Source organism: Callithrix jacchus, chromosome X (genome assembly GCF_049354715.1).
Source record: "Callithrix jacchus isolate 240 chromosome X, calJac240_pri, whole genome shotgun sequence".
Classification (NCBI taxonomy): Eukaryota; Metazoa; Chordata; class Mammalia; order Primates; family Cebidae; genus Callithrix; species Callithrix jacchus.
Window position 1 is genome coordinate 120,286,455 of NC_133524.1, and position 18,433 is coordinate 120,304,887.

At 36.9% G+C, this 18,433-nt stretch overlaps 1 protein-coding gene across 3 annotated transcripts in view; it reads right to left on the bottom strand.

The window, feature by feature from the left end:
- The window catches only part of TENM1 (teneurin transmembrane protein 1), an 801,721-nt gene that overhangs the window by 157,148 nt on the left and 626,140 nt on the right, over positions 1 to 18,433 (bottom strand). For all 3 annotated transcript variants that reach the window (XM_078363019.1, XM_054251187.2, XM_054251185.2), the window contains exon 18: positions 6,985 to 7,201. In XM_078363019.1, the coding sequence (XP_078219145.1) occupies positions 6,985 to 7,201 (217 nt within the window). The remainder of the gene's footprint in view (positions 1 to 6,984; positions 7,202 to 18,433) is intronic.

Sequence of the window (18,433 nt, forward strand, 5' to 3'; positions counted from 1 at the left end):
TTCCATGATCCCTAGACTTACTGCAATTCATAATTATTTTAATTATTTATGTATTTACTTGATATTTTGACCACTTCTGCACTAGACTGTAAACTCTGTGAATAAGGAGACTGTGTTTCTTTTGTTTGTCTCCGTCTGCACAGTTCCTAGCATGGAGTGAGTACTCAAGAAATATTGTTGAACGAATGAGTGAATGCATATCCTTCATCATTCTTGAAGAATAAATTTACGGTAGGGTATTATATTACATTAAGAATGGCAGAGGAGTCTTGTGTCTCTTTCTGAGGATGTAAAGTCCTCAGTTTCTCTGGAAATACTAATATTGTAAAATATTATAATAAAACATATACTTAAAACAGTAACTAGTATCTGTCAATTATGGCTATTCTTAAGTCTCAGTCTTTATTCAAGATCAGCAGTTTCTACAGCAACAACCATCTTCCTGCAGGCTTCCTTCGATCTCAGTTTTGGGTCAATAATTTGTTTTGTCATTCACAAAATCTCAAATGGTATAAATTCCCAGCTCAGCTAAGGGCAGAAAGCATGTTTTATTAAACGAGTTATGATGAGTAATTATGGTTATCACCAGGTATCATGACTAATCAGTAACAAGAATCGATTATTGAGTAGGGTGTAGTAAAGGAGGATGAAGGTTTAGATAAATAAATAGTTTGCCAAAAATTCCATGTTCAAGGCGTTTGTAGTACTTCAGTTTGTTTTATGGTGCTTCTCGTTGGTTTTCTCATGAGACAGAATAATGACGCATACCAAAATGAGCCAGTTAACAGCAGTCTTCCTGCTGACTTCCTGATATTGCTACTTACATTCCACTTTTTTCTTGGTACTAAATTTTGATTAGCTAACTCATTGAAAACAGAATTATTGATGCATACACAAAGTCATAAATGATGTCAGTTATTGGCAGGCTGTGATAGTGATGTAATATATTGCAAATTTTAAAAAAGAATAATTACTTTGCTATCCTTATATTATCACTGTATCTTTTATGAATTTTGTTCTTTTGCTATTTAGAGAACTGTAGTCTCAACTTTAGGCTGGTTCTACCTTTGAGAACTGGATTATTTAAGGTCCTAATATCATTTGTGTGTTCTAGGCAACCAAAATGAGTTTTTCATTAGCAAATATGAGAAGAACATATATAATTTGTATGTTTGTCCCTGCCGGAATCTCATTTGAATTATAATCCCCAGTATTGGAGGTGGGGCCTGATTAGAGGTGACTGAATCATAGAGATGGATTTCTTGTGAATGGTTTAGCACCACCGCTTGGTGCTGTTATCAGAATAGTGAATGAGTTCTCATGGGATCTGGCTGTTTAAGTGTTTGTCACCTCCTTCTCTCTTTCTTGCTCCTGCTTTCACCATGTGACAAGCCTGTTCCCCTGTCACATTCTACTGTGATTGAAAGCATCCTGAGGCATCACTAGAAGGTGAGAAGATGCCAGTACCACGCTTCCTGTAAAGCCTGCAGAACTGTGAGCCAATTAAACCTCTTTTTCTTTATAAATCATCCAGTCTACAGTGTTTCTTTATGGCAATGCAAGAATGGCCTAATACAGAGCACTCACACTTCAAAATCACAGCTAAGCTACTAACTCACTCACTTGTTTTTCAACTTCTTCATGACAGATATTGTGTTAGGATCTGGGGATACAATGGTATCAGACAGATTAAAGGTGGCCAAAAATTATTTGATACTGCTCTCATCAAGAGGTGGGATCTATGTCCTTCCCTTTGAATCTAGGGAAGCTCTGTGACTGCTTTGACCAACTGTATATGACACAAGTGATACTGTGACAATATCTGGACCTGGACCTTAAGAGACTAACAACTTCCATTTCCTGTCTCTTGGAACACTCACTCTTGGAGCCCTAGGCTACCATATGAGAGCTCTGACAAAGCCAAGGCTAGCTACCATGCCAGCAGGAGGCCCAGGCAGCCAAATAGAAAGGCTGTCAGTAGAGAGAAGGATTCCCAGCTGCTGTCCAGCTGTTGCAGCCCCCAGCTATTTGAGTCATCCCAGCTGAGGCTTCCAATATCATGGAGCAGAGATAAGCCATGCTGGCCATGCCCTATCTGAATGTCTGACCCACAGAATCATGAAATAGCATAATACTAAATTGTTTTAATCCATTACTTGGAATAATTGGCTATATATCAGTAGATATTCAAAACAAAAAAAGAACAACTCAGACTTGGTCTTTGTCCTTACAGAACTTAAGATTTAGAAATGATGACAATTCAGAGCTAACATTGTATATCCTCATGTGAACCAAGAAACTGAAATGCAGCAATTCCATAGAAAGCTAGAAGAAACCTATCATCTTGTTTCATTTTTTGCTTGTTAACATTGCTATTATGTGCTTAGTGCTGTCCTAAGTTTGGTCCTAATTCTAGAAATTTTCAACTAAGGGTAGGCATTCCACTAGAGAGGGCAGAAGAGGTCACGACAATTACATTCAGTAGGACTGTTGCAAAATTTTAGATCTTTAAGCTGTTCTTAAAATTTACTCCAAGTTATGGACATAGTAATCAAATTCCTGTGAACATACACATTCTTCTCATAAAATGTGAACTTTTTTCCTACTTCGGTGGGACCTGGATTATGTGATATATATGATTGCTGGGATGTAAGACATCATAGGTTAAGATCCACTGGCTCAGAGGAGTTTATTTGCCTAAGGTGTGAGGCAGAGTGTATACCAACTTATTCATGAGGTATGCAAAGGAACTCCCGTAAACTAAGAGGAGAAATATTGTTCCATTAATGTGATCTCTAATTCATGTTCAGGCACATTTTTCTCTTTTTAAAGCAATATAATAAAAGTTCAAAAATTAAGTGAAATGATAATGTTGGGTATTTAAAGGCTCTCAGGGAAGGAGATCAGAAAGAATAACAAACACTTAAGATCTTTCCTTGGAAAGCTACAGAAACTGTATAGACTGGAAATCACAAACTCAAATGCTAGCAAGGCCAAGCATGACATTGAAGGCGAAGGATGTGAGCCAAGTGGGTAGTGAGCTAGAAAGGCATGCCATGTCCCATCCAGAGGGGCAGCTGGCCCTTAGCGTTAGACCACCCATGCCATGCCCATGGTCCCGGGGTTGCCAAGCCATGTAAGTTTTCTTGAGAAGGAAGATATTCTGATTTTTATGTTGGATCTCGTAATTTCTAAATGTCAGGACAGACAAAATACATCTGCGGGCTGATTTTAAGCAACTTCTGATAAAGACACCTGACATGGATTGATGTGAGGATCAACCTCTCATGGTTACAAAACAGATAAATGAGTTTGGCCAGACCTTGCTGTCAGCTGCTGCACTATCCCTGGTAGGATTTTGATTTTTTAAATGCGCTTCTCCATTAGTGATGGTGAGTGAAATGTCTGGCTTTGCAAATTACTGCTGTCGTTTAGTTTAATGTACTCCTGTTTTTACATATTTATAAAAACCTTTTACATTATTAATAGTGATTAAATGCTTAGACACTGAAGATCAATAATGCTTCTGTTCACCTATTTACATTATTAAAAAGTAATAAGTCATACAGGGCTTGTAGAATATGTGGTTTACTTTGTAGTCATGTTTGGAGTAGATTGAAGAAAATAAAGAAACTCGAGCTACAGGATAAATTGCACTTAGGAAAAAAATGGTAACTCAGTTGAGTTTGCTCAAGATCTTCACCACGGGCAGGTTGCACGTTCACACGGTTGTTACACCATCACAGGGCACAGGACATACATATTCCATGGGCTTTCACATGTGGTTGCAGCTAACTCAAAACAAGAAAGTGTAGTCTCCCTTGGATGCACAAGGATAAAGAGTTTTTTAACTTTTGTGTGTCCTTGCAACACTTAGTCACCTGTATGCCACCATCTTTAGCTCCAAAGATTTCTGATGGTGGCAACACTCAGCAGCAAATCAGCTATGTGGGTCTCATTTTGCTGGGAGGCAAATGAGCCCCTCTGCAATGCTTTTTTCACCTGCCTATCCAGCTATCTCTCAATTATGCAACAAAAGCTAAAAAGCAAAGTGGTTTGTTTAGCTAATTATGGCATATAAGAGTCCTAGATGTAGGGCAATCCTATAGTCCCAGATGTACTAGAGCCACAAGTATTTCAGAGTCAGCTAGCACAGCTTTCCAAGTAGCCAAAATGGCCCAGCATAGTGGTTTAGAGACTAGGCTGTCAACACCAGTTCAAATTCTGGGTTCAAATTCTCCATTCTTATTTCCTCACCTGAAAAATGGAGATAGTAATGGTACCTACTATATAGAATTTTTGTGAGGATTAAATAACACGTAAAAATTTAGCATGCGATCTTTGACATACAAATGTTCAAGGGTGGTCTAACGCTAAGGGCCAGCTGCCCCTCTGGATGGGACATGGCATGCCTTTCTAGCTCACTACCCACTTGGCTCACATCCTTCGCTTTCAGTGTCATGCTTGGCCTTGCTGACATTTGAGTTTGTGATTTCCAGTCTATACAGTTTCTGTAGCTTTCCAAGGAAAGATCTTAAGTGTTTGTTATTCTTTCTGATCTCTTTCCCTGAGAGCCTTTAAATACCCAACATTATCATTTCACTATGTAGCAAAAAATTTATTTCATGAGTCATTCAATTGTGATCTACAAAGAAAAAGTTCATTAGCACTGATATGAACTTTGTAAATGATGTCACCAAAATGTATTAAATTGAACTGGATTTTTAAAAAGTCATTTGGTTTCTAAGTTTCTTGTGTTGACCCAAATACCATTTACCTAGTATAAATTTGGTTCACGTCACCAGGCTTATTTAAGGACACATTGAAATGGGGCAGCTGTGGCATAATGGAAAGGTTACAAGAGTGGCTACAATGCAAGCTTGCTGCATGTGTGATTTGGGGCACGTTATTTCATTTCTCTGAACCTCAGTTTCCTTATATATAAAATGCACCTAATGCAAGTATCTACTTCACAGTGATAACGTGAGGATAAAATGACATAATGTATGTTTGACTGCTTTGTAAACTAAAAAGTACTATATAGATGTAAGAGACTCTAGCTATTATGATTTATATATATATGATCAGAATTGGATGTATTTTGCCCAAAGATACCCCAAATAAAAGTGCATGTGTTGATTTTTTTCGAGGAAATAGAATTAGATTGTCCTCAGCTACTTTCCTTGTGAAAGGCCTTTGCCTTTTCTGACAGAATGGATATATCTGTAATAGCTGAGACCCCTGGATGAAAGAGACCCATCGTTCTGAATTTCAATGTGACTTGTAGAGCCAAATGATGACTTGGAGCATTTTACAAAAGAATGAGGAAAACTCAATCAAACGAGGAGGAGGAGAAGGGCATTAACCACCACAAGTAATAGCTTCATTCACTCTGAGCGGCTGGCAAGTGCTGCTGAAGCATGAAGCTGAACCGCAGGGGTTTAAGTTTGTCCTCACTTCTCTAAGTTTATTGCTCACATGCTCTGCTCTGGGTCGCAATGACTTGTCTCTTGTCTCTCTGAGGTCCTGACTTTCTCCCCTTACTTGAGTTTAGTAAGTCATTTAACACATCCCCATGTCATGGAGGTTATTTCTTTCACTTCGTTTTTTTTTTTTTGGATTAACTTTTCTTAATGAGCGAAGCAAGCTACAGAATTGGTGTCTTATTTCTACCTTAAATAGGAAAATAGGGATTATGGCTGCTTTTTGTTCTTTTTGTTCCTCTGGTGTATAGTAAATAAGTCTCAACTATCTAAATAATTACTTTGACTATACCCCATCCGAAAGTCACTGCAGAGTTGTTATTAAAGCTGGAAGAAACACTTCGAAATGGAGATGACTGAATCTCTTGGAAGAAGGAAAACTTTGACTAGATCCTTGGCAGAAAAGCCCTTTCTTGTGATTCATTGGCATTTGGATTTTAGGTTCTGTCAAAAACCTAAATAGTCAGAACTACACAATAACAAAAATAATTTAAAACTTTTAAGTTTCAATAACAGTTCTAGCATACAACTGAAAGGAAGGGAGGTAAGAATTTGAAATTTCCATACACCTCTTTCCCCCCTTGACTTTGTATAGGTCAAGATGGAGTTGTAATTTTCTTAGATTGTCACTGATATCAACCTAAACTCTTGACCAAGTTATTCTTGGGGAATGGTAACTCCCACCAGGCTGCAACTGAGGGAGTGGGATGTAGACAGGAGCTCCTGGACAAATACTTTCCATGTTTCTTAAAAATTCCTATTTGCAATAGTCTAGGAAGCCAGTGAAATATACACTGTGGAATAAACACAGGAGAACATTTTTGAGCCTGGAAATCTTGACTTTAGTAACTTACTTCTAATGCTAATTGGTAAAATATATCATTGCTGAGGATAAAGTAGAGAATAACAATGAGCAAATTCATGTTATTACACTTCATATAAGTAAGTTGATTTTCAAAAATTTCTTTGCCTTATCAGTTGGGTTTTGGTCTCAGGTCTTAAGTGACAATTCACACATTTGAGCTTTTCTAGAAGACAGATTTTTCACGAGTCTTGCATTTCACACTAGGATGTCAAACTTATTCAACCCTTTCCTATGGAAACATTTTTCATCATGAAATAAGACTTAAAATTTAGGTTTTGGAAATCCAAGATTTTTTCAAGGAATCAATCCAGAAGCTAAATAATAAATTTGCAAATTATAGTTCCCTCCTGTTTTTCTTAAAAGCCACACACACACACACACACACACACACATGCACGCACACACACACACACAAACACAAACATGCACACACATAATTTTATGATACAGACTCTCTAGAAATGAGTTTTCCCTTAATCAGTAAGGGTTTTGGCTTTCCAGAGAAGCCTTAAAAAAGAAATTAATGTGGATTATGTGTAATGGGAAATAATCTGATCTTTAGAAGATATCTTCCTTTCATAGTTAAGGAAAAACATGACCATTGTTCGTTAAGAAATAAAATAAATACATACATACCTGCTGTCAAATGACACCTCAGGAGGAATGACATGAGTACTGTCCTTGCCAATGAGGAATTTGATTCGATCATAGAAAAGTCTTGAAGTGTGCTGAGAGAAGAGAGGTTGGCTTTGCTGAATGAGGTCAAGAGGATCTGGTGAGCCCTGGCAGAGAGGACTTACATAACAGTTGCTTTGTTGACAACAATCAGGATCCACACAGTCGGTTAAACCATCTGGAAATAAAACCCAAAACCAATACTGATTATTTAGCTTCAAGAGAAACAATATCGTTTAAAATATACATAAATGGAGAAAGATCTAAAATATAGCCAATGATAATCAACCGTATTTTGAATTCAGAATTTGTTCAGTTCACATTTTTTATGAATTGTCTCTCCCTCCGAGTTCATATGGCACCTCAGAGAAATTCAAAGTATTTTGCTCATGATTCTTTCTTTCCTGAATTCTCCAGCATTCATCAGCTGGATAATATAGTTCATATAGTTATTGTTTAGAGTTTGGGTAAACTATTCTGTTACATATCACTGTTTAGAAGTTTCTTCTTCCTCAGTGAGACCATTCCTTCAGAATAGCAATGATTTATTGTAAGGCCACCTAGTACATCCAAGAGCACACAATTAACACGTACTTGCTACCTGAATTTGTTTTTTTAAAATCCTCCCAATATTGTTGTCTAGTGGTAATGCTGAAAATAGAGGTTGGGATTCTCATTGTGAAAAAAGTTATTTAGAGCAATGATTTTCAAATGTGTTGTCAATTACCTAGGGAGCTTATGCAGTATGCGTATTCTTGAGCTCCACCTATTGAATCAGAATTTTTACAGAGCCCAGGATTATGCATACTTAATCTGGGTGATTCTGAACATACTAACATTGCAGAACCAGTTTTTAAAGGAGTTTATAGAAGCAACTAGAGTTAACATGCCTAACATCAGTTTTTGATGCAATTACTATTAAACCTGAGATATGTGAATGTGACAACTTTCTCTCTCTCATTTTCTGAGCCTTCACCATTTGCTGTAGACTGCTGAATGCACTGTTGTACCACAAAAAAGTTCACACAAAGGCTTTGTTCTTTGGTAGAGAAATGATGTGAAGGACAGGGATTCTGAGAGGCAGGGAGACCACTGACAATCTAACGGGTGCAAAATACTGTTAGCTGCTTGGAGCGGTGAAGAGATAAAAATACCCTTTTTCTGTTTTCAAGAGCTCTGGGCTCAGTAGGAGAAACAGATATGTAAACAGCGAACTCTTATACTAGCAAAAATGTAACAAGTGCTTTAAGAGAGTTTCATGCAAAGAGAAGGGGTTGGAGTGATTAACTGAGCATATGGACACTTCATTCCATGCACCATAAGTGAAAAAATTAAAGTCCTTCCAAGGTCCTTAAAGAAGGCAAGTGGCTCTAATTCAGTTGTTTAACAAGGGTAAATGTAAAGACACTAATCTTCTTGGCTTGCCTTGGAATAGGAAGTTCGGATGGATCATCGTCTCCTTAAGGCTGCTGCTGCAGCAAGTTACTGGCCCTGGTTTCCTGCAGCTCTTTTGCTTGCTCTCTCTCCCCTACTTGTCTGCTCCCGTGGAGTTAGACGGGGGTGTACCACGGCTGGGGGCAATGAAAGCGAGGAACACCAAGAGAGTAGATGTTTGGAACAGCAGCCCTAGGGCACCCAGGAAATATTTTTCCCCACATGTGGTCCTTTCAAATTCCCTGTGCTATAGACACTACTTTGATTTAAAATGCTGTTTGCTTTTTTCTTGCCTTCCCTGTTTGTTCAATGTGTTTTTGTTCCTGATTCCTATTTCTCTGTATACATATTTCTTTTTCACTGATGACTTTTTAGTGTGGATTTGTTTCAATAAGAAGTTTCTTTCTTTCTGCTTCCCGTTTTCCCATCATTCAGCAAATTATATATATATATATATTTTTTTTTAGCAAATTATATTAACAGATTTTCTACGGATTTTAGATGCCACTACCACCTCTCCCTTCAATACGTTGTTCTCAGCCTCTTATTAGCACATTATGTCTTTACTCTGCTAATTAAACATCTGGATGCACTGAAAGGCTGGCAAAAAAATATCAGGCTGATTACATGAGCTCTCTGGTGTCTGGAGTTGGTACATAATGCATTAAACAATGAAAAACTACATTTCAAATGGGCAGTCACCTTTACCTTTTGATTGAATAGGGAATTTGTTATTATTGAGATAATATATGTCGAAGTATCTCGTGTCATGCCTGGCAAATATTAACAAATGCACTAGTAATAATCATACATAGTCACAGGTTTCAACCTGTCAACCACAAAATTCCAACTTATTTTTGAAAAGAAATAGATTTGAAATAAATACTAATGCCAAATGATCTTAAAAATGGATTAGAAAACTAAACATAGAACCAATTCATAATTGGGACCCACATTCTCATCTAGTAGTGTTCTCTACATTCCAAACTAATGTTTCATATTTAATAATTGCCTATTATACAGGTCTGACCCTTTACGACCTCTGTTTTCTGAGACAACAGCAAGGCTCCTGTTGAGTTTAGAAAGACCTCAAGCAAGCAGACCAATAATGGCATGCAAACCCCATATTATAATTTGTAGGTAAGTCCAGTACATGGGCAAAGATGAACTTACCAATTATCACATTGGATAACACTCCATACAGTAAGTCTAACCTATGGCAAAGAAGTGCAAATAACAATCACACTGAATGTGTGCTTTCTTTTTTTGGCTATTAAGAAGTTTTTTTTAATTGTTCTGAATTGAAAGCTGTGGCACCCTACTGACAGCCAAGTTCAGAGTGTCAGATATGGGCGTATCAAATATTGACTGATTTTTACTTTTAGGGCCTGTTTTTTTTAAAGGAATAAAAATACTAGGTAGCTTAAAAAGAGGGAGGTTACATTGTCTTGAAGGACTACCCATGGCATTCATCGATCCTAGCTTTGCCAACCAGTTTGGGACTTTGCCAGTTGGCTCAATATGTACCTAGTGCCTGGCAAATATTAACTAATCTATATGTGTTTTCAAATCCTTTTGTATAACCTACCATCAAGTAACTGCCCATTATTATCAAGGTGATATGATCACATAGCAAAGGACATACAATTATGTGTCATCAGGAACACATTTTTGCCTACTAATTGTATGCCCTTAGCTGAAAGGGGAAATGGACAAAGGAATATGAGTAATACAGGGGAAACTCATACATTCCTAATCCTGAAATTGAATTTATAAAATATATCCTTTAGAGACAGCCCTTGTATATCACCTTGATAATAATGGGCGGTTACTTGATGGTAGGTTATACAAAAGAATTTGAAAACACATATATAGATTAGTTAATATGTGCCAGGCACTAGGTACATCCACATATATTATCTCAACTAATCCCTTCAACAAGTCTGTTAGGTTGATATTCTTATTCCTATTTTACAAATAAAGAAGGGGAGGCTGAATTTGGTTGCATTGGGAAGTAACCTGGGAGTCATATTAACACCTAGTATTATGAATGCAAGTCACACATTCAACATCATCATCTAAACAGTAAGTAGTACTAGTACTGATCTAGGCTGGAGGACTTCCAAGTGCATGACTATACGTGGGTATTTAGAGCACATGAAGTGGTTAAGGTAAAATAAAACAAAACAAACAAAACTAGACTACTTTGGCTCTATTTTTTTTTTTTGAGATGGAGTTTTGTTCTTGTTACCAAGGGTGGAGTGCAGTGGGGCAATCTCGGCTCACTGCCACCTCTGCCTCCTGGGTTCAAGCGATTCTCCTGCCTCTGCCTCCCAAGTAGCTGGGATTACAGGCATCTGCCACCATGCCTGGCTAATTTTTTGTATTTTCAGTAGAGATGGGGTTTCACCATGTTGGCCAGGCTGCTCTCGAACTCCTGGCCTCAAGCGATCCACCTGCCTTGGCTTCCCAAAGTGCTGGGATTACAGGTGTGAGCCATCAGGCTGGCCCTACTTTGGCTCTAATCTTGATATTGCCACTTAAAATCTGTATGATCCTAGACAAGTCATTTCCTTATTTCTAAGATGCAGATAACAATAATACTTACTCTATAGAGTTGTTGTAAGTATCACATGCTATAATGAAGATGAGATTGAGTGCATTCAGGGTGGTATAGCCATAGACTGGAGAACATTAGGATAAGTGAAATAAGTCAGTCATAGAAGAAAAAGTACTCCAAGATTGCTTTTACATGAAGCATCTAAAATAGTCAAACATATAGAAGTAGACAATAGAATGGTGGTTACTAGGGGATTGGTTTTGGGGGATGTGTGGAGTTGTTTAATGGGTATAAAGTCACAGTTATAAGATGAGCACATTCTTGCACAATATTGTACTTGTAATTAATAATGAGGTATTGTGCATTTAACAATTTGTTAAGAGGGTAGAGCTCATGTTAAGTGTTCTTAACACACCACACACACACACACACACACTCTCTCTCTCTCTCTCTCTCTCTCTCTCTCTCTCTCTCCACCCCAAAACAAAGGGCAAGAAGAAAACCATTGGATGTAATGGATATGTTTATTATGTTGATTGTGGTGATGTAACATGAGTTTATACATATGTGTAAACTGACCAAATTATTTACATTTATTATGTTCAGGTTTTGTACACCATTTATACCTCAATAAAGTTGGAAAGGTAATCATAAAAAGCTTAGTATCTAGTACATAGTTAGCATTTGATAAATGTTTGCTGTTGTTATTATACCAAATTCTAAAACATACAGACTGCAAAGAATCTAAGGATAGAGTCTTAGGGGTAGATGTCGATGGTTCGCAATGGCAGCTGAAAAGTGTTCAACCTCATTTCTAGTGAAGTTGCCTTACCACTGGCCAGAGGCCAATTGACTTTTGTGTAGCACATTCCAGTTGTTGGAATGTGTTCATTTTACGAACTATGCTTGCTTAGGTTGTCAGGTAGGTAGGATCCTACATGACTCTGAGTAGACAAACACTAATACTACAGAAACTTTTCATTCATTGAATTTGATTGATTCAGAATTTGTCACCATTTGGACAGGGGCTGGATTTAAGCCTAACGTTTTCAGCATCTACAGAAGAGAGGGTCTGATGAGCAAATTAATAGTGAAAATGAAGTGGAAGGGCTGATCATTTCAGTAACTCAGTAAAGCTAAATCTTAGGCGTTTTAGAAAGCAATACGCAGTGGACTAACTATAAATCATTCGTAACTGTTTACTAAGGCAGGCCTCCTACTAGGCACTCCTGTTAGCTTAGTTGTCGCCCTTATGAAGGTAATAGAACTGTATTTCCTCTGGAAATAGTCTATAATTCATTTTCTTCATTTATTCAGGCTAATTTTCACCCCTGGATTTTACTGTATTAGAAAAAAGAAAGTGAGAGAGACTCAAGTGCACTCAGAATTTGGCCTGCCCAAATCATTACTGTTGCTATAACCACATATCATTAAACTCTTCTGGGTTGGAAAAATACATTGTTTGTATGCCACCAATGTTCATGTCCTCCTGGTGCCTACCTGCATCAATGGCTTTTCATTTCACTTAGAATAAAAGCCTAAGTCTCGACAATGACTTACTGCCTCATAGTCTGATTCTTTGCCAGCTCCCTCTTACCTCTCAGATCTTACCTCTTATTATTCTGCCAATCTACTTCCCACTCTTGTGGGTGTTCCTGAATTTCCCAAGCAATGTCTTCTATCAGGACCTTTGTACACACTATTCCTATGCCTGGAGTGCTCTCCCTGGTATCAACATGGCTTAACCTTCACCTCCTTTGGGTCTTTATTCAAATGTCATCTTCTTAGTGAGATTTTCTCTGAGTATCTTATTTAACATTTCACCCATCTTACACTCCCTATCCTTCCTTTTCCTGCCTTATTTTAATTTTTATTTTTCTGAATTTAAATTTTGTGGGTACACAGTAGGTGTATAGATTAATGGGGCACTTGAGATATTTTGATACAAATATGCAATGTATAATAATCACATCATGAAAGATGGGGTATCCATCCCCTTATGCACTTATCCTTTGTTACAAACAATCCAATTACACTCTTATAGTTATTTTTAAATGCACAATTAAATTATTGACTGTAGTCACCCTGTTGTGCTATCAAATAGTAGGTCTTGGCTGGGCGCGATGGCTTACGCCTATAGTACCAGCACTTTAGGATCAGGAGATCGAGACCAGCCTGGCCAACATGGTAAAACCCTATCTCTACTAAAAATACAAAAATTAACTAGGCATGCTGGCAGGCACCTGTAATCCCAGCTACTCAGGAGGCTGAGGCAGGAGAATCACTTGAACCCAGAGGTTGCAGTGAGCCGAGTTCGTGCCATTGCACTCCAGCCTGGGCAACAAGAGTGAAACTCAATCTCAAAAACAAACAAACAAAAAAGGTAGGTTTTATTCATTCTTTCCAGATTTTGTAACCATTAGCTATCCCCAACTCCCCTTTAAACCCCATTACCCTTCCCAGTCTCTGGTAACCATCTTGTCTTAAAAAAAATTCTCTATCACATTTACCACCTCCTATCATAATATGCATTTTTAAAATTTGGTTTCATTTCTGCCTCTTGTAACTAGAATGTAAGTTTTATGGAAGCATGAATTTTATCTTTTTTATACATTGTTATTTCCTCAGTGACTAGAATAGTACCTGGCTTAAAGCATTCAAGGCTGGGCATGGTGGCTTATGCCCGTAATCCCAGCACTTTTGGAGGCTGAGGTGGGCGGATCACTTGATGCTGGGAGTTCGAGACCAGCCTGGCCAACATGGTGAAAAACCGTTTCTACTAAAAATACAAAAATTAGCCAGGCATGGTGGCATGCGCCTGTAGTTCCAGCTACTTGGGAGGCTGAGGCAGGAGAATTGCTTGAACCCAGGAGGTGGAGGTTGCAGGGAGCCAAGATTGCACCACTGCACTTCAGTCTGGGTGATGGAGTGAGACTCTATCCCCCAACCCCCCAAAATAAAAACTCATTAAATATTTGAACAATGAATAAATGGATGCCCTAAACATATTTCTATGATATTTTAAAATTTGCCTAGAGATTAATAAATATCCAACTAATGTATCAAATTATGTTATTAATAGATTCTTCATTGATGGCACACTTTTATTATCTACTTTAAATGACTATATTTCAACTATTTTCTCATTCATTTTCCTCACTGCAAAGTAAGCAGATGTCAAGTATTAGTAGCCTTAGTTGATAGATAATGTGACAGGCCCAGTCATACAATGGTGAACAGTTACAGAGATGAGATTGATTTTCTACTTTGCAGTTGCATCTTGGAGGCACTTGGGCACTTTAAGGTCTTATAAGTGATGATTCCTTAATAAATGGATTGCTTTGAAATTAAAGGAGTATGGTGAGGAAAGAATAATTGGAAGTATGCTTTCTGATGCCAGGTCTTTTGTCTCCAACCAAATCTCAAAAGTAAATGTGGAGGTGTCTGACTCTTAAATGGAGTAAATGTTATAAATTCATTGTTCTTTCTCTTTCATTTTCCTATTTATTAAACACTGAAGCATGCCGGTACTATTCCAAACATGAGGCTCATTGATCCATAATTCACCCATGGATTCACTCATAATTCACCCACGGTGCTGTTTTCCAGATCTAGAAACACTACATCACAAAAGAGGCTTGCAAATAGGCTTTAAGGCTTGTTGCTCTTAATGAATGGTGACTTGTTATGAAGAATGATTCCTGAAAGATTATTCTCTTTTAGGCAATTAACTTATTGATTTTACCAATGAATATGAATATAGACCACTGGAAGAGCTTATACCAGAGAAACTTGGACAAACATGATAAATACTTTAAAGATCAGAGAAAAAAGGCTGTTTGGATTAAACATTCTTACTCTACATTTTTTGAGCCTCCTTGAAAATATTTCCACATCAGAGACCACTTTCCTTCACTCCATAAGAGTGAATGAAATGGAATCTTTGTATGGTAACTAAAGCTCTCGTAAAACTCACAATGTTCTGTTTGATCTGGCCCCTGCCTACTTTTCCATTCTAATCTCTTCCTGACTCATGTTCCAGCCACAAAGACTTGCCTTTTACTTTAGAGCCTAATAGTACATTTCCACCTCAAGCAGGGATCTTCAAAAAGTTTGTGGAACATGTATATCATGAGAAAACTATGCAAGGAGTTCAATTTTTTTTGCATTAAAATAAAGTCATACTAACTTATTGTAACACATCTGAACAGGATCTAGTTTGAGGCACTAAGAAGTGTAAGACATCAGTTTGAAAACAGTCCCTGTCAGAGCAACATGAATTTTGCTAAAACTGAAGCAAGAAGAAACATCAAATTTATGTTGTAACTTGGGTGGAAGAATGATGACATCACTGATGCTTTATGAAAAGTTTATGGGGACAATGCCCCAAAGAAATCAGCAGTTTATAAATGGATAACTTGTTGTAAGAAGGGACAAGACAATGTTGAAGATGAAGCCTGAAGCAGCAGGTCATCCACATCAATTTGTGAGAAAAGATTAATCTTGTTTGTGCTCTAATTGAAGAGGACCAGTGATTAGCAGCAGGAGCAGTTCCAACACCACACACATCTCAATTGGTTCGGCTTACACAATTCTGAAAAATTAAAGTCTAGCAAATTTTCCACTTGATGCGTACAAAAACTGTTACTCCCAGATCAGCAGCAGACAAAAGCAGAGCTTTCAATGGAAATTTTAAATAAATGGGATAAATATCCCAAAGCATTTTGTTGAAGAATTGTAACAGGAGATGAAACATGGCTTTACCAGTATGACTCTGAAGACAAAACACAATAGAAGCAATGGCTATGAAGAGGTGGAAGAGGTCCAGTCAAAGCAAAAGTAGACTGGTTAAGAGCAGAGGTCATGGCAACAGTTGTTGGAATGTCCAAGGCATTTTGTTTGTTGACTTTCTAGAAGGCCAAAGGATGATAACATCTGCTTATTATGAGAGTGTTTTGAGAAAGCCAAGTGTTTAGCAGAAAAACACCTGGGAAAGTTTCACCAGAGAGTCCAAATCCACCATGACAATGCTCCTGCTCATTCTTCTCATTAAGCAAGGGCAATTTTGAAAGAGTTTCAATGGGAAATCATTAGGCGTTTACCTTACAGTCCCGATTTGGCTCCTAATTTCCTAATCTTAAAAAATCTTTAAAGGCACTCATTTTTCTTTAGTTAACAATGTAAAGAAGACTACTTAAGTTCCTAGGACCCTCAGTTACATCAGGATGGACTCATCCCTTACAAAATTGTCTTGAACTTGATGTAGAAATAAAGTTTATATTTTTAAATTTTTATATTTTAATTCCCCCTTTCCATGAACTTTTAGAAGTCCCCTCCTATTTGTGTGGGTTATTGTTTAATATCTATCTGCCTTGCTAGACATAAGCTCCATGAAGGCAGAAACTTGAATGATCATTTTCTCCCGAGTGCCAAGCACAATAGTTGGCAAGAAGCAGTAATGAATTAATGGAAAACCAGGTACTTAATATGACATGTTTGGCTGAAAGGTAAACATTTGAGTGAAACATTTGGATCATCACTATCCAGTAAAAGTTTTCCTAAAGATGGGAATGCTCTAGTACTGTGCTGTCTAGTATAGTAGCTATTAGTCTCATTTGGCTATTGAGCACTTGAGATGTGACTATTGCAATTGAGAACCTACATTTTTTCCCTGTTATTTAAGTTAAATTTAAATACTTATGTGTTGCCAGTGGCTACCATACCACATAATGTAGATTTTGATGTCTGCAAATATTTAGATATTGGATGGTCTATACATTTAGCTAAACATAGTAAAAAAGTTTTAAATTTTTAGTAAGCCAAATTTATTATTTTCCTATTATAGTTTCCTTTCTTTTTATGTTTAAGAAGTGCTTTCTCATTGTAAGATCTATCACCTATGTATTTTTTTCAAATTCTGTTGGTTTTCTTTTACTTTTAACTCATTAGTCCAGTTGAAGTGTTTTTATTTATCTTATTCTTTAGGTATATGTTATGAATAAAAAAAATCTAAGGCATTTTTCTTAAGAGTGGTCTCAATTCCATTCATTTAATAATGCTTATTTTCCCCATTGATTTTTGATGCCAGTTTTATAATATACTAAATTTTGTACTTGGGTGTGTTCTAGAGCTTTTATTCATTGCATTAATCCATCTATTCTCACATCAGTACCACTTTGCTTCAATTATCACAACTTTCAAATATGCTTTAATTTTTGATAGTTCTATCTTCCTTTCACTATTGTTTGTTTTAGCTATTCAGACTCAGTTAATATAATGTTCAGACTTTTTTCTGATGTTAATTCATACATTCATGTAATGTGTGGTGATCATGTGTACAAAACCCCAAATCAGGACACATAATTCACAAATGAAAATGTGGTAGCCATAAGTCTTTTTCCTCCAAGTATAGGGTTGTACATGTAGTAGGCACTTGTTGACTAAAGAGAGATGAATGAAGTCAAGACGTTTCATAGGTTTGTGACTTCTATAGTAATTAGTTCTTATACACAATACATAAGATAGCTTTCCTTTTTTGCACTTAAGAAAAAACATCCAAAGGTTATTTTTTTTTTCTGTTCTGTTTTTACTGTTCAAGGAGCCTTTAGTAGTTTCTGGACCAGCTGTATCACCCACATATTGAATGCAGCCCAATTAGTTACTGAGAGTCACAATGCATCGAATCAGACTGTAACTACAGTCAAAGCTGCAGGAAGTAGCAGCAATACTAATGAGTATTCAAAGCTGATTAGATGCAAAAAATTCCACCATTCTTTAAGTATCAGTTATAATATGGAGTAATCAGGTAGCAGCTACTTGACGCAAATGCTTGAAAGTGATTTTTTTGATTGGGAAGATTTCTTAAGAATTACATTTTTAAAATTAGGACCACTTTTTCCCAAAAAGGTTCAACTGGTACTTTCTAATGTAATTAAAACACACACATATACATGCATGCATAGACAAGTATATTAATATTAATATTAATATTAAGCAAATATTAATCATTAGTCATATTGAACTAAATAAAACCAGCCATTATAGAAAGCTGGAAAGCTGAGACTACCAAATGAAGGGCATTTAATGTATTCTTAGGGGTAATATTTAAACAGTATAAAAATGGAATTATTGGTCTAAAATCTTAGTCATGGGGCTTTTAGAATTTATTCAATCTATCTTTCCGTCTCAAAGTAGAACTGAATCTATATTTATCATCAATATCATCTTAATCCTACTATAGGGAAAAATGGTAATTGGAAATCTCAAGGAGCCTTCCCCCCTGCTCCCTAAAGAGACAATCATAAAAATACACTGAGCTCATATCAAGGTCTTTGATTTTTAATTTGCATATAGATACATAGTTTTAAGGAATGTTCACAGGTCAATACACATTCCGTGAAATCTTCTATGCCTTCT